At 34.8% G+C, this 26498-nt stretch overlaps 1 protein-coding gene across 4 annotated transcripts in view; it reads right to left on the bottom strand.

The window, feature by feature from the left end:
* BBS9 (Bardet-Biedl syndrome 9) overlaps positions 1-26498 on the bottom strand; it is a 347462-nt gene that overhangs the window by 138822 nt on the left and 182142 nt on the right. For all 4 annotated transcript variants that reach the window (XM_090415673.1, XM_090415671.1, XM_090415675.1 and 1 more), the window contains 2 exons: positions 24235-24410; positions 5326-5402 (listed from right to left, as the gene is read on the bottom strand). In XM_090415673.1, the coding sequence (XP_090271799.1) occupies positions 5326-5402; positions 24235-24410 (253 nt within the window). The remainder of the gene's footprint in view (positions 1-5325; positions 5403-24234; positions 24411-26498) is intronic.

The raw sequence follows: 26498 nt of genomic DNA, 5'->3' as shown, positions 1-26498 counted from the left end.
GTCACTCATGTTTGATTCATGACAAATTCTAGGGCAGTCTGAGTATTTCTTTTTTTTTTTTTTTGTTGAGAAACAGATTGTTTATTTAATCAAAGTATGTCTGTTGTTTTTCAGTAATAGTGCGAATTAACCTGATGATTTGCAGAATAATTTCATGGGAGTACAACATAAATTTAATTTGCTGATTCATCTGTCACTTGAGTTTTAACATAAGTTATACACTTACCGGCCACCGAATTAGAAACTTTTATCTGATACCATGTCGGACCTCCTTTAACCCAAATTACAGCACATATGCAGTTTGGCACAGATTCCACAAAGTGATGGATTGCACCTACATCTACAACATACCAAGCATTCACCAGACAATCCTTTAATTGGCTCAGATTTGACAGAAGAGGACTTTGCTCCCATGCTTTTTGACGGCCAGGGAAGATGGTGGAAGTCACTGTCATGCTTGCTGAACAATTTTCGCATGATGAACAGTAGCATTGTCATCTATGAAACAACTGTCAGATAAAAGGTGGTCAACATTGCAGGATGGACTTGATTGACAAACAATATTCAGATATTTCTTCAGGACACCCAACATTCTAGCAATATATCAGGGGACTTGTTCTGTACCAACAGAACATGCCACACACACACACACCATGACACTATCTCCCAAACCTTGAATTGTGTTTACAGCACAAGGAAAGATGGGTTCATTGCTTCAAGGGATTCCTGTCAAACTCTCTACTTAACATTATTACAGAACAAGGTGTACCATGACTCATCAGACCACGACTTTTTTTTCAGTCTTCCAGTGTCCAGTCACAGTGTTCCACTACTGTAGATGAACTTTCCGGTTCTTTGCAGAACTCAGTAGTTTCTATATAGGCATGCTACTGCCAATACCAATGTAAATTTTATGAACACAAAAAATCTTGTTCATGAAATTTACAAGTGATTATCATCAGAGCACATTTGCCAATTTAATCTTTTTATCCTCCACATCAGAATCAGGAATGTTGTTAGGGTATATACTACCCCTGAGCAAATGCTGTTTTGCCACCTCTAAATTCAAGAAAATATGTAGAATTTAAAACAAAGAAAGTGTTTTTATGGTTGAGATACAATACAAATGGCTTTTACTGCCCACCAAACTTGCTGCTCCATGCACTGCCTTAACTTCTTGGTAGGTTATGCAGTCTAAATCAGCATTTTGCAATTTGCAGTGTAAATGCATTAATAATAACCATTACAGATGGTTCGTTGACAATACTAAATTGGACTGGATGCTGCATTGCATGGAATTGTTATGTTTTTAATTAAAGACAAATAATAATATTATTATGTAACGCATGTACATTAATCATTATGGGATGGATTTTACTCAGAATTGGAATTTGAAACGCTTACAAAAATTTTATGTATTGCAATAACTCTCTGATTTAGTGGAATCAATAAATTTTGTGAGTACGAGCATGGCAAACCTGAGGTACCTGATGCTGGACCATGCCTTACTTTATGTAATATACATCTATTATATTATCTGTAGACTGGTCCCTCCCATTTCTTCTTGCCCCCCCCCGCCCAATGCTATTAGAGTATTCAAGGGCTGGGGGAGGGTGAATCTTTCCTATTTTGTTATTTCATTTCATTCTTATGTGGAAAGGGCCTCTGCAACCCTACCACTTTCTTCTTGCAGTGACATCACTCCAAAATGCTAATATGGTTGTGCCTTATAATACATCTCATGCTTCATCGGCTATTGCACAGAATAATCAAGAGCCATGCTTAGGGCTTAGACAGAGGGTCCTGTTCAAGAAGTATATTACAGTCTCCAACAAAAGCCAGTGATATTGTGAATGAGGAACACAGAAGGTATAGGATTTATCTTAGAAGGGAATTTTACATAGGCACATGAAATGTTCGGGGTCTACAGATGGGTACTCTTGAGATTGTCTGTAAAGAGATGGATAGGTATAAAATTGACATCCTGGGAATTACAGAGACCAGATGGAATGGAAAAGGTCACTTCAAAAGACAGGATGGTAAGCTAGTTGTTTACTTAAGTAGTGACTCAAAGCAGCATGAGGTAGCTGGTATGTGGGGTCTACAGATGGGTACAGATTGTTCAACTAATGAGTGCCAATTTTGCCTAAAACTATCAACCTGATGTATGCAACATTGAGCACAATGCTACTTCTTCATTAGATGAAGAAACTCAGGTATACAAGGAGGGGGGGGGGGGTACTAGAGTTGCTGCACAAACTTAACAAGAATTTGGCAATATGGATTGATGGGATGTCAGCAAGGATGCTAAAAATTTGCTCAGCTGAACTAGCTATTCCTTTAACCAGGCTATATAATTTGAAAAGAATGTATGATGATACCATTGCTTAAAGATAATGCAAAGATTGATGTATCTAATTATTGACCTATCAGTCTCTCTCTCTCTCTCTCAAGTGCTGTTGAAGATTTTGAAAAAGTTGATTAGGGCTCGTATTAAGAAATAGGCTGACTGACAGAAAATCTATACTTCATAATGAACAGCCTGGGTTTACTAAGGGAAGATTATGTTTGAGCAACTTGTTCATATTCTATAATGATGTTACTATTGAGTTAGACAAGGGAAATGGATATACCATGATACCTTTAGATTTTGGCTATTGATAGTTTTTGACAGGAAGACTGTTGCTTAAATTGGAGAATATGAGACTGGATTATAAAATATTAGAATGGTTAAGATGATGGCTGACTGACAGATATCAAAAAGTGATATATGGCAGATGTCAGTCTGCAGCATTTAAAGCAACCAGAGGTGTATGTACTACAGGGATCAATCCTTGGTTCATTGTTATTCAATATTTACATTAATGACATTGGGAAGGATTTGACAGTGACATACAGCTATTTCATGCACTTTATCATGATGAGATATCCAATATAAATTATATATTTATTTTAATCCTTTATCCAAGTGTAAGCAAACAAAGTTTGCGCCTGAAGTATCTTCAGGACTGAGGCAACTCATGGCAAAGGTGGACTAACTTCTCATCACTTGCCTTATTATCCCAAAATGCAAAGCACATCTCCTTGCAGACATGTATAATACTATGCATTATGGGAAGAGTCACTACCCAGACCCAGACCAGTTTTGACCTTTATTGAATTCTCTTCAGTGTGAGACAGACCAAGAGGTGATACCAAGGTTGAAGCAATGCAGAAGTCATATTTCCATATACGAGTTGCCAAAGGGTGTCATACCTTATTATTAAATTACTCTGGATTAGAGAAAGATGGTGGAAGTTTTTTTCACTTGGTTAGATTAAAAATTATATATTTAGTTTAATCCTTTATCCAAGTGTAAGCAAAGAAAGTTTGCACCTGAAGTATCTTCAGGACTGGGGAAACTCGTGGCAAAGGTGGACTAACTTCTCATCACTTGCTTCAACTTTTGTATCACCTCTGGGACTGGCTCCCACTGAAGAGACCTGAATAAAGATCAAAACCGGTCTGGGTAGTGACCCTTGCGGACATGTGCTTTGCATTATGGGATACTAAGGCAAGTGATGAGAAGTTAGTCCACCTTTGTCATGAGTTGCCCCAGTCCTGAAGATACTTCAGGTGCAAACTTTGTTTGCTTACACTTGGATAAAGGATTAAACTAAATATATAATTTATAGTCTAACCAAATGAAAAAACTTCCAACATCTTTCTCTAATCCAGAGATATCCAATATCAGATTATATTGATGGGATTATGTTAGAAAAAAGTGATCAAGCTAGGAATCTCGGGATTTTAGTATATAGAAAGTTGAAGTTTTCAAATACAACTCAGAGGATAACTGCAATGTTGAAACGAACAACCCCTCTTTACAAGGCCTTGAGTGAGAAGACCTCACTTGGAATATTGTGTACAGGTCTGGTCTCCTAATTTCCATGGTGATTCTGATACAGTGGTGTGAGTGCAAAGGAGAGTGTTAAAAATGATATCAGGATTGTGGAATCCAGGTTATGAAGACAGATTGAGAATTTGTGGATCACAGACACCAGCAAACAGAAGAAAGATCAGTGATATGATCGAGAATTATAACCTTCTGAAAGGGTCAGGACATCGTTAGATATCCTGATTTGATATAAAATCAAGTGTAAGACAAGGGCGCACACTATCTTAACTCTTATACATCATCTATATTGAACATTACGAAAAAAAAAAGGGGGGGGGGATTCTAAGAGAACAGTATCAATTTATGTCAGCTGTACTGCACTGTACATCACTAGATCTCTGTCCAATAAAGAAGCTGATGCTGACTGGCACTATGCTAATGTTCATAACTTCTGTTCCCTTCCTCTTTGTAACTGGAGGTGACTGAGTTAACTGACTACTGAAGTTTTCAGGTTATTTTTGATTTTAATGGTACACGTATTTAGTTTATTATGAAGATTTCAGTTAAGTGACAACAAATAGAGTGACACAAATAAATTTTGTGTGCATACATGAACACAAAATCTATCATATAATAGGTAGCCTTTAAATTCCCATAATTTTCTAGTAATTTCTTTTTAAATGTGGGACAAAATAATTTAGATTTTCTCCACAATCCACAGGTTGCATATCACTATCAGGAAACAGATCTAGAGGATGACCAAGATCTCAGGTGGACATGAAGTCAGTAATGTCACACATTACCAAAATATAAGATCTGACAGTATTACAGATCTGACAAATAATGGATTAATTTGGAAGAAAATATTAGATAGGAAGCTAGTAATAATGTAAACTTAAAAGTTACTATCATAATGTCCTATAGGCTGCCTGAGAAAATTATGGATGCCATATTAAAATGTCAGTTAGTTATAATATTTAAAGGTATCTGAATATGAATAGGGAAGAACAAACTCATAAAATTTGATTACAGTATTAACAAAAATTTGTGTTTTCTAAACTTATTCAAGCATAAAAAAATTATGTTCCAATCCTAAACACTGCTCTATATAATTATACAGTTTTCCAAGTATCCTAATTTATTTGTTTTTATTTGTAACTCAATTCTAACTCAATCCATTTTAGTTTGCAGTGCTTCCAATCAGAAAATGTCATTCAACTTAAATATTTTATTTAAAGTGTCAAAATTAAACAAAAAAGATAAATCAAGAGTTACAGCACAATTAAGTGAAAAAATAAAATTAGAAAACAGACTATAAACCAGCCAAATTTAGTTTTTATAATATGAAAACATTAACAGAAAAAATAATAATTTGTTTTGGCAATGCTCAATCTATTTTAACAGATTTTACAGGTAGTAGATATATAAAACAAAAGATAATTACTTACACTAACTGCATCTAAGTGATGAGGAATAGTAATTATTATAGCAAGTTCATTTTCAAGTCTTTTTGTTCCTGGAAAATCTGAAAATAATTGCAAAATTAAGTCAATAAGAAAGTAACAACCAGTAAGTTATAAAGTTGTTTTGTTTTTTAGAGATGATATCTCTAGTTCTAAAATGCAAATATACATCTGTAACTGAAGTGCTTTAAAAAAGTAACAGCATGTAAAAAGCACTGCTACTCTGCTTGATTAAATCATTGACATGGACTAGTCATTATAAATGCCATATTCCAACATAATTCAGAGAACCTGGTCAGAAGACTGAATTCCAGGTGATTAGAGTTGGGTACTCATAGGTCCCACCTACAAAAAAGGGAATAAAGCTGGATGAGAATTACAGAGGAATTTTTCTATTATGTGTACCAGGTAAGATTTATGCAAGCATAGTTGAGATGAGGCTGAGAAAAACTGCAGCAGAGAAACTTGGAGAAGAACAAAGTCCAAATAGAGGTTATCATACAAATCTTAAGTAGAGATTTTCACTTTACAACAAATAGCTTGAGACATCATGGGAATATAACAAGGATCTGTACTTAAGATTTGTAGATCTAGAAAAGGCATACAAGAAGGAGCCCAGAGAAAAGCTTTTCAAAATGTTACAATTATATTGGGTAAATGGAATATTATACAGAACAATACACATTCTGTATTTAAATTGTAAGTCAGCATAAGAACGGAAGGAAACACAGGAAGATTGTTTGATGTAAAATCAGATGGAAGACAATGTGCACACTATCTCCAAACATGGAGATAGTGTCTCACACCTTAAAATTAAGATGTTAAAACACATCCCGATTTTAAGGTGTAATCACATTATGAAAGAAATTGGCATTAAACCTGATATTATAATTGGAGATAACAAACTTAACTCTCTTCTTCATATAGATGATGTTGTACTCCTAAATACGTCCAGTACAAGTCTCCAAGATTCTCTAAACTGAATAAGAGCTGTTATTCAGAATAATAGCAACAGAATAAAATAGGCAGAAACATAGAAAATTTCATACACATTCTTAATGGGGGATCTATAGAACAAGTAAAATACAGTTGACTCTTGAACAACATGGGAGTTAGGGGCATCAATCCCCCTGCATTGTTCAAAAATCCTCATATAACTTTTGACTCCCCCAAAACTTAACTACTGATAACATAAACAGTCGATTAACACATTTTATATGTATGCAGGCCCAGCTGGTGGCATGTGCGAAGTGTGCAATATACACAGGCGTCACAGAAGAAAAGGCACCTAAAAGATGTCAAAAAATATGAGATAAGAGTTTAAATGAACAACGAATGGTACATATAATTATGAATGTAAGTCATCTTCTGTTTGGGCCCCCTTCAGATCTTCCCGGAAACGAACCAATAAATTCTGAAATTGTATCCTGGACCCTATTATATCACTGTAATTTTTGATTAAAATTTACGAAAATATACCTAAAATAGTTCTTCTTTATTTTTTGATGTATCATAAATCAACTTATGATTAATTGTTGAGTTCCGTGTAAGGGCCGTATCCTCATTTTAATCAGATCAGATGCATGTGGTCCGGCCATTTAGTAGCGTTTTGGAGCCCTTTGAATTTTTGTACAACATTACAGAATGTGATAACATGGAAGACCAACAATTGGAAGAAAAATGTAGTTCATTAGATAAAGCATTAAGTGACAAAGAAAACAAGGACACTGAAGCAGAAGAACTGCAAATAGAGCTGAAATTATTATCTAGAAAAATTGAAGAAAATAGTACACCAGAAATGGTTTTGAAGTGGATTTATAACAACAACCTTGAAGAACTCTTTGCAAATTCACTGATTGCATTGAGAATAACTATTGACTTTGCCCATTTCAGTTGCTAAGGGAGAGAGAACATTTTCTAAATTACAATTAATAAAGAATTACCTGCAATCAAGCATGAGTCAAGAAAACCTAAATTGTTTGGCACTAATTTCAATAGAAAATAATATTGCTCAGTCTGTCAACATTGATGTATTGTGACAGGATTTCGCTAAAATGAAAGCCAGTTGAGTCCCTTTTAGCAAAATTAATGTAAAGAATATTTGAATAAATCTCTTAACTTTATATTACTATTTTATATTATTTTGAAAATTTATATAACTTGAAAAAATTTGTATAAGTAGGACTAATCCATAGGTAACATTATACTGTAAAGCTGTTTTCATTTGTTTTTCATTTCCTGTTCATTTTATTCACACTTTATTCAAAAAAAACCTTTTTTGGAAAGGCACCGAACATTAATTGCACACACAAGAAAAATACTATGCGCCAGCTCTGTATGTATGTATGTATGTATGTATACTATATTCTTACAATAAAGTAAGCTAGAGAAAAGAAAATGTTATTAAAGAAAATCATAAGGAAGAAAAAATACATTTACAGTACTGTACTGTACTTATCAATACCATAAGTTTACGTCATCTGTTTACAAGATAAATCATATGTCTGTTGGTGCCTACAGCAATATTATCTTATATGATATAAAATACTGTAGATGTTATATGTATTACTAACACACTAGACATAAAAATGAAAAGATAATATGAAAAAGAAATTATTCACATTTATTTACAGGTATAACGATTCATGCATTGATAATGAAGAAGTAGCAATATGATTGCTTTCTGGTAGCCTAGTGTAATTGATACGATTGCTTTCTGGTAGCCTAGTGTAATTGATACGATTGCTTCAAGGTAGCTTAGCCTATACACTAATGAATGAATTCTTATAAAGTTATTTTATTCTAATTAATTAAATAAATTTAATTAATTGATAACAGTTAATTTTATGCAGTTATCATTCAATAATGCATCTTTACAGTTGTTTATATTTCTCTCGACTACGAATGACACTATGTACAGTCTATAAGTGTCTGTGTGTGTAAGTTTTGATAAATCTTAACTTTTATAATAGATCTGTGTATATTTTAAGGCAGAAAAAATAATAAAGTAGACTAGTATCTACATATATTTTATGAATTTGTGATATACTTAACTCTTTCTTAATTTTTTCAATATTTCTAGACTACGTAGTTCGTCTGCGAGTTTTTCAAACTGTCACAAATCTCCAAAAATATTTCCAGCACATTTATTGAAAAAACACCATGTATAAGTGTATTATCCACATTGTTAAAGGGTCAACTGTATTTCATCTATTTAGGCACAGTTTTTAATGAAGATGGCAACTTAAATATGGAAATAGGAAACAGAATAAGCAAATCTGGAACAGTGAATACGATGAATAAATTCATATGAAATGAAGAAAATTAGCAAAAACACTAAACTATTATAAGTATTCAAGACAACGTTCAAACCAGTTTTAATTTATCCTTTTTTTAAAGAAGGAATAAATTTCTTCTCAAAATAGCATTCAAAGTTAAGAGACCATAGATACAAGAGTTCTCAGAAAAATTAGGGACTTGAACAGATAACATCAATGGCAAAATTATATAAAAATGAAGATAATAGAAAAGTGGTGCTTAAGGGTCAAAGCGATATAACTGCGAAGAGCCTTCCACATAGCCTTTAAAGGAATGCAGAGAACCGATCGGGGCTTCTGACCTAATGTCCAATCCTCACATTCTCGTGGTGCACCCTATTAGGTATCTATCTGGATACTGAACGAATGAGGATGGGCTGGCAATTTTGGATTTAGCCGACCAAATTGTATTCTTATTGGATTAACCCAAAATAAAAAATGATGGTACAACATGACAGAATTTCATGCTGAATGGGGCATCACCCAGTTAAACAAGCCATCCCCCCCATTGTTTTCACCAGGGAACCAGGAAAAAAAGAAAAAAAAAAAGGTCAACTACTGGTACAAATCCCAAAACCCCACCCCCAACTCAACATCACCAGAGTTCAAGATCGGTACTATCAACATAAGAAGCCTGAATGGCAAAGAAATGGAGCTAGCTGAGGAATTAGATAAGTACCAGATCGACATTATAGGGGTGACTGAAACAAAAAAGACAAAAACTGGTGAGATCTTTCTGAGCAATAAATACAAAATGTCATAAAGCAGGCAATGAAAATCAAGGAAAAGAAGGAGTAGCCAAAGTATTCAACACTAAATACGAGGCTAATCTTCTTGAATGGGAGGCAGTCTCAAGTAGAGTAATGTGGGCAAATATGAGAATGGGAAACTGGACGATGAGACCTTTTTGTGCCTATGGTCCCACAGAAGGTTCTACTAAGGTAGAAGTGGAGGAATTTTTTGAGGCTTTAGAAAAAGCAACTGACACAATGAAAAATTGGTCCTTGTTGGAGATCTAAATAGCAGAGTAGGAAATGATTGTCAAACATACAAAAATATATTGGGGAAATTTGGAGAAAAGAGCAAAGCTAATAATAATGGCAAATACCTGTTGGATTTCTGCTCAGGACATGGACTGGTTATTACTAACACAATGTTCCAACATAAAAATGTGCACAAATTCACATGGAGAGAAGAGGCAAGGAATAAGAAAAGTCTCATTGACTGTTATTGTTGATAGTGATGTTTTCTCCCTGGTGCAGGACACAAGAGTGTATACAGAGGATTTGAAATTAGTAGTGATCACTATTTAGTCTTGAGCAGGATAAAATTGAATTTCATATTGAAAAGAAGAACATATAAGAAAGTTTTAAAGCGAATAAAAGTTGAGCAGCTGTCAGATGTGAACTGCAGACTAAAATACACAAACATGATTGAAGAAAAAATGAAAGAGTTTGAGAACAGGAACCAAATCTTGAGATTCTGAAGCAAGCCCTGAAGAAAACACTGATTGATTCAGCCAGAGAGACATGTGGTGAGGTTGTCTGTAAGGATAGAAAAATCAGAACTCCCTGGTGAGCATAGGAAGTTAAAGAGGCAGTGAAGGAAAAGATGAAAGCATATTAAAAGTTCCTGGCAAATAAGTCAGCTTGTGCTCTTAGAAAATACAGAGACAAATGTAAGAAAGCTAAAAACTGTGTAAAACTGGCTAAACAAAAGTCATGGGAGGACGTTGGCAAGAACATAGAAAATAAATATCAAGAAGGTGGCAAGATGTTCTGGAGGTTATTGAAGAGCTCAGAAATGGAGGAAAGGGTGCTGTAAAAAGGAACTAGAGATGATAAAAGTGACACAAAAACAGGAGAAAAAAGATATCCTTGATGTATGGAGTAATTACTTTGAAAAACTGCTAAATGAAACAAGCAGTGATGACAGCATAGTGGTAAAAAACACTGATCAAGCATGCAATCAGGAATACATATTCACACTTGAAGAAGAAAAAGCCATCAAAAGTTTGAAATGTGGAAAGGCAGCTGGATTAGATAATATTCAACCAGAAATGCTCAAGTATGGAGGAATAAAAGTCTAGCAGTGGCTGCACTGCATAGTTCAGAGGGCCTGGACAGAGGGACCAATTCCAGATGATTGGAGTAGAGCTCTCATAATACCCATATATAAAAAGGGAAATAAAACTGAATGTCAGAATTGCAGAAGTATTTCTCTACTGAGTGTTCCTGTGCACAATTATACTTGAAAAATGGATGAGAAGGATTGTGGAAGAGAAGCTTGGTGAAGAACAAGCTGGATTCAGGCCAAATAGAGACTGTCAGGATCAGATTTTCATTTTAATGACAAATAGTTGAGAAATCATGGAAATATAACAAAAAGCTGTATTTTTTGTAGATCTGGAAACAGCATATGACAAGGTGCCAAGAGAAAAGCTACAGTTATATGGTTTCAATGGGGCATTATATCAAACAATACTTAGTCTTTATTTGAGTTGTAAGTCAGCAGTGTTAGAATTAAAGGACGTACAGGAAGGTGGTTTAAAGTTAAATCTGGTGTCAGACAAGGATGTACTTTATCACCTCTGTTATTCATAATCTATATGGGTCACATTAAGAAGGAAAGTGGTATTAAACATGATATCAAAATTGGAGATGTTAATGTCAGCTCTTTGCTTTATGCTGACGATGTTATACTTCTAAATAAATCCGCTGCAAATCTGCAAGATTCCCTGACTAAATTGAATAACTGTTGTAATAGATATGGTATGAAGGTCAGCAATACAAAGACAATGAAAATAGACAGAAGAATTGAAAGTATCAACTGCATTGTGAATGGAGAACCTATAGAACAAGTAAAACATTTCAGCTACTTCGGCACGATTTTTAGTGAAAATGGTAAATTAAATATAGAAATAGACACCAGAATCAACAAAGCTGGTATAGTAGGAAGTCAACTGAATAAATTTATATGGAATAAGAGAGAAATTAGCCAAAACACTAAATTAGCTGCATACAAGACAGTATTCAAGCCAATTTTAACTTATGGATCTGAGAGCTGGGTCAGAAGTAAAACACTTGACCAAAGACTAGAGACCACAGATATGAAAGTCCTGAAAAAAATTAGGGGCGTGAACAGATGGCATCAATGGTAATATCATATTAAACATGAGGATGTTAGGAGAGAACTTGACATTGTCAGCATCTAGGAATCCGTTAGCAGAGCTAATCTCAGGTGGTATGGTCACTTAAACAGAATGGGAGAGGAAAGATTAGCAAAACAAGTGTTCTCTGCCAGGTTTTCTTGCCAAAGACCTCTGGGTCTTTGGCAAGAAAAAGACCCAGAGGAAGATCACGATATAGGTGGACTGATATGGCAAAAAGTGCCTTAGAAGACTGAAATATAAGATCTGATAATATTGGAGTCTTGACATGTAACATAACAAAGAGAAAGTAAAAAAAAAGTATAAAAGTAGCTAAACACAAGTTATGGGAAAGACCAAAAAGAATATAAAACATAAATATCAGGATATTTTCTTTTAGGCTTACACAGTGATCAGAATACATTTTGGAAAATTCTGGAGACAACTACCGTGTTTGAGTAAAACTTTAGTATAATAAAAACCAAAATAAACACTAGACATTTCAATCTTTATATCAAGATCATCTTCTGGAGCATATACACTATATACAGAGAAACAAGCTGCACTACAATCTACATAGTTTTGCTAAAGTTACTGACCAACTGTTACAACAATTGTTAGCCTGACCTCTGATGGAGAAAAAAAAAAAAAAAAAAAAAAAAACTTGCCTACATCAACACTAGAGTCCTATTATTATCTATTGATTACAAAATGAAACTGGGATGGAGAGCAACATGTTTATATATATATATATATATATATATATATATATATATATATATATATATATATATATATAGCAATTTATAGTATTAACTCGGTACTGGGATATGTTCATATTTATATATACTGACTATAACCGAGACTAGAATAACAATTAAATTTATTCAAAACGCAATATGTTTCATTGGATTGTCCGACTTCTTCAGGCGTGGGAACATAGAAAGCAAGTAAATACTATAAGAAACATCGTATCACTATAAAACGCTATTACAAAAAATCAGTTAGCTTTGAACTGTAGCTAGAGTCCGTGTTGAAGTTCTACTGTTAAGTAGCTGCACGCGTCTGATTTCACGCGTGTGCCAATATCGGATAGCAGAGCTGAAAGAGTCCAGTAGATTATAGCTGAGGTTATTATTTATGTGGGTCCATAACAATTTCCTTAGATTTGACTATGCGTCGTTCCACCTCGTCACGGCATATATGAAGGTTTGAGGTAGTTGTCCAGTTTATCTCATGTTGACGGCCTTCATCATTTGTGTTTACTGAAAACAGTACATGGCTTGACAGGGCACTTGCTCTAGTTCTTTTGTAGGCAATGTCTCTCTGATGTTCTTCTAGACGTAGGAGGATGGATTTTTCAGTTTGGCCAGGTATTGTTTCCCACAGTCACACGCGATTTTGTACACTCCTGGGAATTGTAGATGGTTGTGAGCTTGTTTGTATTTGCTTAAAATCGATCTTAGTTTAGGAAGTGTAGAGAAACAGGTTTTTATGACATATTTCTTATCTGGGACCATGGCACCGATAACCTTCAGTCGTTTTTAAATCATTTAAACAACTTCCACCAAGATATTAAATTAACAATGGAGGTTGAAGAAAATGGATCTCTTCCCTTCCTGGACGTAAGAATTACTAAGTCATCTGATTCTATTAAAATATCAATCTTTAGAAAATCTACACACACAGATACCTGCATGCGTCCTCACATCACTATCCTGCACAGAAAGTGGGTATCATCTCAACCCTAGCACATCGTGCTAGATCTATACTGTCAAATGATGAAGATCTAAAAAATGAACTACAACATCTACAAAGAACCGTCACAAGTAATGGCTACTCGTCGAAAACTATTAATAAGCATCTAAGCACCGACATCAAAACAACTCAGAAACACAAGACAATCCAAAAGGTTATATCTCCTTACCATATATCAGCTCACTCTCCCCCGAAACTAAGAAGAATTTTAAGAAAGTTCAACATAAAAACCTGTTTCTCGACACTTCCTAAACTAAGATCGATTTTAAGCAAATACAAACAAGCTCACAACCATCTACAATTCCCAGGAGTGTACAAAATCATGTGTGACTGCGGGAAGCAATACTATGGCCAAACTGAAAAATCCATCATCCTATGTCTAGAAGAACATCAGAGAGACATTTCCTACAAAAGAACTAGAGCAAGTGCCCTGTCAAGCCATGTACTGTTTTCAGTAAACACAAATGATGAAGGCCGTCAACATGAGATAAACTGGACAACTACCTCAAACCTTCATATATGACGTGACAAGGTGGAGCGACGCATAGTCGAGTCTAAGGAAATTGTTATGGACCCTCATCACATAAATAATAACCTCAGCTATAATCTACCAGACTCTTTCAGCTCTGCTATCCGATATTGGTACACGCGTGAAATCAGACGCACGCAGCTACTTAACAACAGAACTTCAACACGGACTGTAGCTACAGTTCAAAGCTAACTGATTTTGTAATAGCGTTTTATAGTGATACGATGTTTCTTATAGTGTTTACTTGCTTTCTATGTTCCCACGCCTGAAGAAGTCGGACAATCCAATGAAACATGTTGCGTTTTGAGTAAATTTAATTGCTATTCTAGTCTCGGTTATAGTCAGTATATATAAATATGAATGAATATATATATATATATATATATATCATATCATCATCAAATTCCTGCCATGTACCCTCAAGGGGTGTACAGGATATGATAGTAGTACATGAAAAAATTACATCATTACTAACTTCCTATCTACAATTTTCCTCCAAATCAGTCTGTTACTTGTCAAGACTCCAACATTATCAGATATTATATTTCTATCGTCTAAGGCACTTTGTACCGTATCAATCCACCTATATCTTGGTCTTCCTCGAAGTCGTTTTGCTGCCAACCTGGCAGAGAACACTTGTTTTGCTAATCTTTCTTCACCCATTCTGTTTAAGTGACCATACCACCTGAGATTAGCTCTGCTAACTCATTCCTGGATGCTGACAATGTCAAGTTCTTTCCTAATATCCTCGTCTTTAATATGATATTGCCATTGATGCCATCTGTTCATGCCTATAAAGTTTCTCAGGACTCTCATATCTGTGGTCTCTAGTCTTTGGTCAAGTGTTTTACTTCTGACCCAGCTCTCAGATCCATAAGTTAAAACTAGTTTGAACACTGTCTTGTATAGCTAATTTAGTGTTCCAACTAATTTCTCTCCTATTCCATATGAATTTTTGCAATTAACTTCACACCATACCAACTTTGCTGATTCTGTTGTCTATTTCTATATTTAATTTACCATCTTCACTAAAAATCGTGCAAGTAGCCGAAATGTTTTACTTTGTTCCACAGATTCTCCATTCACAACACAGTTGACATTTTCAATGATACTGCCTATTTTCATTGTCTTTGTCTTTTTATTGCTGACCTTCATACCACATCTATTACAACAGTTATTCAATTTAGTCAGAGAATCTTGCAGACTTGTAGCGAATTTATTTAGAAGTATAACATCGTCCGCATAAAGCAAAGAGCTGACATTAGCACCTCCAATTTTGATATCATGTTTAATATCACTTTCCTTCATAATGTGATCCATATAGATAATGAATAACAGAGTGGATAATGTACATCCTTGTCTCACACCAGATTTAACATTAAATCATCTTCCTGTACTTCCTTCAATTCTAACTGCTGACTTACAACTCAAATAAAGACTAAGTATTGCTTGATATAATGCCCCATTCACACCATATAACTGTAGCATATTGAATAGTTTTTTTATTGGTACCTCGTCATATGCCTTTTCCAAATCGACAAAACTTAAATACAGATCTTTGTTATATTCCCATGCTTTCTCGACTATTTGTGGTAAAGTGAAGATCTGATCCTGACAGCCTCTATTTGGCCTGAATCCAGCTTGTTCTCCACCAAGCTTTTCTTCCACAATTCTTCTCAACCGTTTCTCAGGTATACTTGCATAGATCTTGCCAGGAACACTCAGTAGGAAAATACCTCTTTAATTGTCACATTCAGTTTTATTTCCCTTTTTATATATGGGTACTATGAGAGCTCTACTCCAATCTAATGGGAATTTCTCCCTCTGTCCAGACTTTCTAAACTATGCAGTACAGCCACTGTAAGACTTTTATATCACCATACTTCAGCATTTCTGGTCGAATATCATCTACTCCTGCTGCCTTTCCACATTTCAAGCCTTTGATGGCTTTTTCTACTTCAAGTATGGATATGTATTCCTGACTGCATGCCTGGTCTGTGTTTTTTACCACTGCACTGTCATCACTGTTTGTTTCATTTAGGAGTTTTTCAAAGTAATTACTCCATACTTCAAGGATATCTTTTTCTCCTGTTTTCATGTCACCTTTATCATCTCTAACTCCTTTTTACAGCACTCTTTCCTCCATTCCTAAGCTTCTTCAACAACCTCCAGAATATTTTACCACCTTCTTGATATTTATTCTCTATATTCTTGCCAAAGTCCTCCCATGACTTTTGTTTAGCCAGTTTTACACACTGTTTAGCATTCTTGCATTTGTCTCTGTATTCTCTAAGAGCACAAGCTGACTTATTTGACAGGAACTTTTGATATGCTTTCTTCTTTTTCTTCACTGTCTCTTTAACTTCCTGTGTCCACCATGGAGTTCTGATTTTTCTATCCTTGCACACAACTTCACCACATGCCTCTCTAGCTGAATCAATCAGAGCTTTCTTCAAGGCTGGCCACTGAATCTCCAAGGTTTGATTCCTGTTCTCAAACTCTTTCATTTTTTCTTCAATAATCTTTGTGTATTTTAGTCTACAGTTCACATTTCAGAGCTGCTAAACTTTTATTCGCTTTAAAACTTTCTTACATATCATTCTTTTCAATATGAAATTCAATTTTATCCTGCTCAAGAATAAATACTGATCACTTCCAATTTCAAATCCTCTATAGACTCTGGTGTCCTGCTCGACAAAACATCACTATCAACAATAACAAAGTCAGTGAGACTTTTCTTATTCCTTGCCTCTTCTCTCCATGTGAATTTGTGCACATTTTTATGTTGGAACATGGTGTCAGTAATAACCAGTCCATGTCCTGAGCAGAAATCCAACAGATATTTGCCATTATTATTAGCTTTGCTCTTTTCTCCAAATTTTCCCCGAAATATTTTTGTATGTCTCACAATCATTTCCTACTCTGCTATTTAGTTCCCCAACAAGGACCAACTTTTCCTTTTTCACTGTGTCAGTTGCTTTTTCTAAAGCCTCAAAAAATTCCTTCAGTTCTACCTTTATTAGAACCTTCTGTGGGACCATAGGTACAAATAAGTCTCATTGTCCAGTTTCCCATTCTCATATTTGCCCACATTACTCTACTTGAGACTGACTGCCATTCAAGAAGATTAGCCTCGTATTTTTTGTTGAATACTATGGCTACTCCTTCTTTTCCTTGATTGTCATTGCCTGAATATAACATTTTGTATTTAAAGCTGTGCGAGGAATAACAGTTCCTTCACCTAAAAAGGAAAATAAGGTATTGGCATATGCCGATTATGTAGTTGGAACTTTGAAGGATAATGATTCCATATATATATTTTTTTGGTATTTTGGAAAAATTCAGCAAAAGCAGCAGATTAATTATTAATGCAGACAAGACAAAATTAAAAGTTTATGGAAAGTGGGATCTTGGAGACATTCCTTTTGAACTAAACCCAAAGAGAGAGAGAACCCCTCATTATACTTAAAATTCCCTTCTCCATTTACCCAATATTACTAGTCCAAGAACTTATATACAAGAACTTGGAAATGTTATAAGACTGAAAAATAGGGCCACTCTCCTTTTCTCTTAAAGCCATAGTACTCAAAACCATAATCTTTCCTGCTCAGTTGTACATAATAAATATTACAGACATCACAGAAGCTGAAGAAAAGCAATTATATAGTAAACCTGTGCAATTTTTTTTGGTCTAGCCGATACCAAGAAATTAAAAAGGAATTTCTTCAACTATCAACGAAGCATGGAGGATTTGGACTTCCAGTTCTTAAAATTCTGCTATTTAAGCAATACAGCTTCAAAAATCCATAAAATATTGCAAACTAATCACACATGTGCAGACCTTCTCCAGTACAACTTGAGTTTATATCTTCCCCTGTTTGGAGTTAATGATTATAAAGGTCCAAAAGCTGAGATTGTTCCTGACTACTACAACACTCTGTGCTTAACTCAAAGACTGCTAAAACACTCTGGAATTGACATTCTTTCCATTAAAAAAAAGTAAAATTTTTAATGGAAAAAAGCAATCTTTAATCTCTCTCGCTGTGAAGTTCCACAGTTGGGTACTGACAACAATATTTTGTTTCATAACTTGAAGTTCCAAGGGTACCCTAGCAGGAAGGATCTTGCTTTGAGAATTGCATATGGTCACCTTTCAGTCAATGCCATCAAATGGAGGTACTTTAACATAGGAGATCCAATCTGTGACATCTGTTACCAATTGGAAACAGTTTCCAATTCTACAGCTGCACGCTTGCTCTGCATATTTGGAACAGATTATGTAATGTGTTGGGCATGCCACTATTTACAACAGAACAGGTTATTTTTTTTACAATACTCACCCACCTGTCAGCAATGGAAAGAGAATTTTGATTTTTATAATTAATGAATTAAAATACCATTTATGGAAGGTTAGAAAAAAAACACAGATTTGAAAACCAGCAATATGACATCCAAATGCTTTATAATATTGTATTGTGGAAATTTTATTGTTCAGTCAGACATTTTTTGTATTATGATATCTCCCAGAAGCATTCTAGGAGATATCAAATGTATCACTAGGTGGTGTAGAATACCCACATTATGCAATATTCACCAGAGGGAGATAAAATTCTGTCTATTCTTGCTATGAGAGATTTTTTTTTTTTTAATAGTTCCATCCTCTTAATTCAATGTAGTCTTATAGTCAATTGCAGGGATGACTGGAGAGCAATCACAAGAAGAGAAGGCCATCTCAAGGCAGTTAACCCAGATGGGGCTAACCACCTGGGTATCAGTCATCTTTGTGTTTTAGTTTCACTTGGTTTTTTGGTTGTTCATCTATATGCAATTGGTGAAAAAGGAAAACTGATAGCCTTTGGCTATATGATGATATAAAAGAGCTGAGGCCTTTTCTCTCTCTCTCTCTCTCATGCACCCCTATGCTAACTACTCTAGGCCTATGATGAGCAACCCTTTACTTTTTCACCTCAATAAAGGTTGAAACTGGTCTGGATAATGAGCCTTCCCATAATGCACAGCATTATAAATACCCATAAGGATATGCGCTTTGCATTATGGGATACTAAGGCAAGTGATGTGAAGTCATTAACTTCTTTATATGAGTTGCCCCAGTCCTGAAAATACTTCGGATACAAACTTTGTTTGCTTACACTTGGATAAAGGATTAAACCAACTGAAGAGACCTCAACAAAGGTTGAAACCAGTCTGGGTAATGACCTTTCCAATAATGCATACCATTATACATACCAGTAAGGATATGTGCTTTGCATTATGGGATACTAAGGCAAGTAAAGTCATTGGCTTCTATATACAAGTTGCCCCAGTCCTGAAAATACTTCAGGTGCAAACTTTGTTTGCTTACACTTGGATAAAGGATTAAACCAAGTATATAATTTCTTGGTATCTTTAATTTATAGAAAGAAACTCAACATTGTTAACATTCAGCAATGGATGAGCAGAACTAATCTAAGGTAGAATGGTCACTTAAACAAAATGGGTGAGGAAAGATTTGATGCCAGAAAAGTAGAACAAAATCCACAGGAAAACCAAGCTCTAGACTGACTGATGCAATTAAAAGTGCCTTAGAAAACTGAAATATACAAGATATGATAATATTGGAATACTGACAGATAATAGACTGATTTACAAGAAAACTGTTGATAAGAATTAAGTTAGTATGGAAACTTTTCTGGTTGTACTAATGGTGTACTAATATACTATGCTGAACACCCTTGAGGGTGCATATCAGGAATATGATGGTGTTGATGAAAATAAATGATTCAGTGAATAATGAAAAGGTATTCATAAAAAGTGATCGTCAAATTTTTTTTTCAGTGAAAAGTTATGCAACACCATTTTATTTTAACCCATTTGTTGAACTATTTATTGAATGAATTTAATTTTTTAGATTGTCTTCAAAGGACTACCATTTGGTAAACCAATGTTTGGTGAATTTTTATGGAGCTTTCATTGAAAAAACTTAGAATTGGAGGAAATATTATTGTAAAGGAATCAGAGATGATGAAGGTGACATGAAAACTGATGATAAAGATATTCTAGATGTCTGGAATAATTACTTTGAAAACTCTTTTTTAAACAAACAGTGTTAGCATGGTTGTTGAAAACTCACAACAGGTATTCAGTCAAGAATACATATCCATACTTCAAGTAGAAAAAACCATCAAAAACCTGAAAAGCAGCCGTTCTATTTTCTCCATCATCCCTGACTAGACTGTGTTCTTGTCAAATCCTATTCCTCTTCTGTTAGCTAGTCTTGCTATGCTAATGATTTTTTGTACAATTTAATTTGTCAAAGGCATTGCCTTTGATTAATTAAATGGAAAGGAAGCTGGAGTGGATGAAAAATTGACTAGATTAAATGCTCAAAAAAGTTTTATAGTGGCTACACTGCATAATTCAGGTCTGGTCAGTGGGTCAAATTCCAGATGATTGGAGCACAGCTCTCATAGCACTCATTTTTAAAAGGTAAATAAAACTGAATGTGAGAATTACAGAGATAATTTATGAGTATATTTGAGAAGTGACTAAGAAAAATTGTGGAAGGGAAGATTAGCGAAGAATAAGTTGGTTCAGGCCAAACAGAGGTTGTCAGGATCACATTTTCACTTGAAAACAAATAGTTGAGAAAATTTAGGAACATAACAAGGATTTGTATTTAAGTTTCGTAGATCTGGAAAAGGCACCTTGCATATGGCAAGGTGCCAAGAGGAATGCTCTTCAAAACGCTCCAGTTATATCATGTAAATGGGACATTATATTGGGCAATACATAGCCTCTATTTAAGCTGTAAGTCAGCATTTAGAATTGAAGGAGGTACAGGAGGATGGTTTGATGTGTTAAATCAGGTGCATGTGTGACAAGGGTGCACATTATCTCCACTGTTATTCATTATCTATATAAATCATATTATGAAGGAAACTGGTATTAAATCTGATATCAAAATTTGGTATGAAAATCAGCAATAAAAGACAAACACAATGAAAATAGGCAGAAACATCGAAAATGTCAACTGTATCCTGAGCTGTGAACCTATAGAACAAAGTAAAACATTTCAGCTATTTAGGCACTTTTAGTAAAAATGGCAAATTAAATATGGAAATAGAGAACAGAATTAGTAAAGATGGCATGTAGGAAGTCAGTTGAATAAACATAAGAAAGAAATCAGTCAAAACATAAATTAGCTGTATACAAGACAGTATTCAAACCAATTTTAACTTATGGATCCAAGAGAAGGGTTGGAAATTAAACACTTGATCAAAGACTGCAGACCACAGATATGAGAGTTCTGAGAAAGATTAGTAGAATGAACAGAGCAGTATCATATTAAAAATGAGGATATTAGGAAAGAATTTGCCATTGTTAACATTCAAGAATGTGTTATCAAAGCTAATCTCAGATGGTATGGTCACTTAAATAGAATGGGAGAGGAAAGATTACCAAAATAAGCATTTTTGCTGGGTTGACAGAAAAAAACTCAGAGGAAGACCAAGATCTAGGTGGATTGACAGTAAAAAAGTGTCTTAGAAAACAGAAATATAAGATCTGATAATGCTGGAGTCTTTACAGATAACAGATTAATTTGAGAGAAAATTGTTGATCAGTAGTTAGTAATGATGTAATAACTGTTTCTTGTAGTACTATCATAATATCCTGTACACCCCCTGAGGATGCATGTTAGGAATGTGACGATAAATTAAATTATACCAAAAATTATTAACATAACGAGACTGGCTAACAGAGAGGTTAGCCATGTATGGCTAGCCTCTTCTGTTAGACTGTTGAACAGACTGTTCTTGTCACATCCTATTCCTACAGGAATAGGATGTGACAAGAACAGTCTATTCAGGGATGATGGAAAAAATAGAAAGGGTGGGAGAATATTGCTAATCATTATAGAGAAATTAAAACCAATTAGGGGTTAGATTTAGAATGGCAAAATTATTATTATTATCACACGGAAAGCTCCATGGAGCCTGAAGATTCATCACAGAATACCCCTCTAATTCTATTAGAGGGGTATTCTGTGATGAATCCCCAAGAAACCCATGTGACTGAAAACTCTTCGTGAGAGGCCCACACTATTTACACACTTCATTATTCATCTTCACCAAATTACTATGGCATGACCTATTCATCATAAAGTGCCATGCTGCTTCATAAAGTATCATATTCCTATCCATTGATTATTTAATTTTGCCTCTGACCAATTAAAGATTGGCACTGATCAGGTTATAATTTCCTACTTATGTCTTGAAGTCTCCATTATGCAATGGAACTATTTTGTTCTCCTTCCAATTCCCTTACAACCTTGCCAGAGGTGAGACCTGGCAGTACCTTTCACAAGCCTGGTCAAAGGCACTACCAATTCCTTGCACATTCTCATAATAAACTGGATGATGGTCACCTAATCCTACAGCCATATTTGCATTAAGATTCCACAATATCCTAAGCACCTCCAATCCATCTACCTTCTATCCCTGCATCAGTGTTCGTGACATTTGCCTGCCGGCCTGGTTGGCTGAGTGGTTAGCATATCTGTTCTCCAGCCAAAAGGCTGCAGATTCAAATCCCACCATGGGTATAGATGTTTGTGATTGTGAAAATACTAGTGGTGGGCAGTAGATGGCATTGGTATAGATGATGTGATTCGCTGTAGTTAGTGGATTGAGTGGTGGAGATAGAGAGCTGTAGAGTAGGTGCCCTCCCTCGATGAGCCTTTGGACTCCTTGGAGGTGTCACATAATAATAATAATTTGTCACTGCAATATCATTTCAGTAACTCAGCTATCTGCTTCAGTTATTTCCCTACCATCAGCATTCATCAAATGAATGTGTATGAGTGATAAAGCAGTAGGGTTTGAGGCTTCCACAGATGACTCACTTCACCTTCCCGAACTTTTCTCATAAATCTCATATCTATGGTTCTCTAAGTCTCTTTTGATCAACTGTTTCATTTCTAATCCAGTTCTCATATCCATACACCAAAAATGACTTGAAAAGTTGTTTATACTATGTTATTGTTAATTTCCCTCTTTTCCATATAAATCTATTTAAAGGAATCTCCACCAAATATTGTGCTTAAATTGTTGAAGAAATATTTCACTTGTTCTATAGGTTTTTCATTCAAGATACACCCGATGTTTTCAATGTTCCTAGTCTTTATCTTTTTATTGCTAATTTCCATGCCAAATTTGTTACAACAGCTATTCAATTTAATTAAGGCATTCTGAATACTTCTACTGGATTTATTTAAGAGAATAACATCATCTGAAAAATGTTAAAAGCTGAGACTCCAAATTTAATAAAGTTTAGCCACTTCCTTTCATAATGTGATCCTTATAGACAACAAATAACAGCAGAGCTAGTGTCTTACACCTGATTTCACACCAAACCATCTTCCTATACCTTCTTTAATTCTGTAGACTTACAACTTAAATATACACTGTACTGTTCTGTATAATGTTCCAGTTACACCATATACTTATAGCATTTTAAACAGCTTTTCTTGGTATCAAGTTATGTGCTTTTTCTAGATTGACAAAACTTAAATACAGGCTCATAAAGATACTTCACAATCTATATTTAACTTAGTCGTGAAGATACTTCACACATTAACTTTGTTTGCTCACACTTCGATAAAGGATTAAACAAGAGTGTAACTTCTTGGCAAGTTTAATTTAAATATAGATCCTTGTTATAATCCTCTAATTTCTGAACTATTTGTCTTAAAAGTACATGTCTTATCCTGACAACCTTCATTCACTCTGAATTCAGCTAGTTTTCTGACCAAGTTTCTTGTTCTTTTGCATACAAGATCTTAAAATCTCAAATGAAATAAAGTAAGGCTATGAAAAGATGTAAAAATGAATTCAAGATACTGAAAACAGTTCCTCGCAAGTGTTCCTGTTTTTGTTTAAACCAGTCCAGCATTCTTAACATATCTAACTTCTTGCATATTAGAAAAATTATAGTAATGGTAACTAGTGAGTGGTCCTCTTACATCTCAAAGTTCAATGTTTTGATTTATGACTTAATGTACTAACGTATATATTATATTTATTTACACAACATACAAAAAATAATTTATGATTCATACAGATTAAGACAGCTTCTAGACTTACTATTATTAGCTGATTTGATAATCTTTCTAAGTTTGTGCATTTCTTGTTCAGCTTCAACAAAATCTATTTCTCGAGATTCAGTTATCGGTGATACAAAGAGAGATGGATCTGTTCCAAGGTAACAGCAAGTTAGGTTTCCTTGTTCCGTCAACAGCACCAACACTCCCTTCAGGTCTCTGAAATTAATGAACTGATATTATCATATATATAATCTTTGGCTTTCTGTCAGTCAGACTCTGCTTGAGTATATCTGTGCATGACTGATTTTAATGAAATTTTACACTCACTTTTATGGTGTAGATAGTGTGGTGATCACTAGGTAAAACAATCGTATATTATAAATTAAATTCGCCTGTAGTTTTTGTTATTTTACAAACTGTGATAATCAGAAATATTCAAATGGATGTTATGGTACAACATGACAGAATTTCAAGCTGGCTAGGGCATCACCTGGTTAAACAAGGCCCCGTTTGTTTTTGCCACGGAACCAAGGCAAACAGCAAAAAGTCAGGTACTGGAACAAATCCTAAAACACACCCTAACTCAATATCGTCAGAGTTGAAGATCGGTACTATCAACATAAGAAGCCTGAATGGGAAAGAAATGGAGCTAGCTGAGGAATTGGATAAGTATCAGATCGACATAATAGGGGTGACTAAAACAAAAAAGACAAAAACTTGTGAGATCTTTCTGAGAAAATACAAAATGTTATATTCAAGCAACGACAATCAAGGAAAAGAAGGAGTAGCAGGCAATTTCAAGTAGAGTGATGTGAACAAATATCAGAATCGGGAACTGGATGATGAGACTTATTTGTGCCTATGGTTCCACAGAAGGTTTTACTAAGGTAGAAGTGGAGGAATTTTTTGAGGCTTTAGAAAAAGCAACTGATACAATGAAAAATGAAAAGTTGGTCCTTGTTGGGGATCTAAATAGCAGAGTAGGAAATGATTGTCAAACATAGAAAAATATATTGGGGAAATTTGGAGAAAAGAGCAAAGCTAATAATAATGGCAAATACTTGTTGGATTTCTGCTCAGGACATGGACTGGTTATTACTAACACCATGTTCCAACATAAAAATGTGCACAAATTCACATGGAGAGAAAATGCAAGGAATAAGAAAAGTCTCATTGACTATGTTATTGTCGATAGTGACGTTTTCTCTCTGGTGCAGGACACTAGAGTGTACAGAGGATATGAAATTGGAAGTGATCACTATTTAGTCTTGAATAGGATAAAATTGAATTTCATATTGAAAAGAAGATCATATAAGAAAGTTTAAAAGCGAATAAAAGTTGAGAAGCTCTCAGATGTGAACTGTAGACTGAAATATACAAACATTATTCAAGAAAAAATGAAAGAGTTTGAGAACAGGATTCAAACCTTGGAGATTCAGTGGCAAGCTCTGAAGAAAACATTGATTGATTCAGCCAGAGAGGCATGTGGTGAGTTTGTCTGCAAGGATAGAAAAATCAGAACTCCATGGTGAGCATAGGAAGCTAAAGAGGCAGTGAAGTAAAAGAAGTAAGCATATCAAAAGTTCCTGGCAAACAAGTTAGCTTGTGCTCTTAGAGAATACAGAGACAAATGTAAGAAAGCTAAACATTGTGTAAAACTAGCTAAACAAAAGTCATGGGAAGACTGGTAAGAACATAGAACATAGAAAATAAATATCAAGAAGGTGACAAGATATTCTGGAGGTTGTTGAAGAAGCTAAACACTGTGTAAAATTAGCTAAACAAAAGTCATGGGAAGACTTTGGTAAGAACATAGAAAATAAATATCAAGAAGGTGGCAAGATATTCTGGAGGTTGTTGAAGCAGCTCATAAATGGATTAAAGAGTCCTGTAACAGGAATTAGAGAAGATAAAGGTGATATGAAAACTGGAGAAAAAGATATCCTTGAAGTATGGAGTAATTACTTTGAAAAATTGCTAAATGAAACTAGCAGTGATGACAGCACAGTGATAAAAAACACTGACCAGGCATGCAATCAGGAATACATATCATTCTTGAAGTAGAAAAAGCCATCAAAAGTCTGAAATGTGGAAAGGCAGCTGGAGTAGATAATATTCAACCAGAAATACTCAAAAATGGAGGTATAAAAGTCTTGCAGTGGCTGCATTGCGTAGTTCAGAAGGCCTGGACAGAGGGACGAATTCCAAATGATTGGAGTAGAGTTCTCATAGTACCCATATATAAAAAGGGAAATAAAACTGAATGTGAGAATTACAGAGGTATTCTCTAGTGAGTGTTCCTGG

The sequence above is a fragment of the Typopeltis vanoorti genome, chromosome 3 (assembly GCF_054136105.1).
Source record: "Typopeltis vanoorti isolate ZY-2024b chromosome 3, IOZ_Tvanoo_1.0, whole genome shotgun sequence".
Lineage (NCBI taxonomy): Eukaryota > Metazoa > Arthropoda > Arachnida > Uropygi > Thelyphonidae > Typopeltis > Typopeltis vanoorti.
This window is presented reverse-complemented; position numbering and strand designations above follow the sequence as displayed.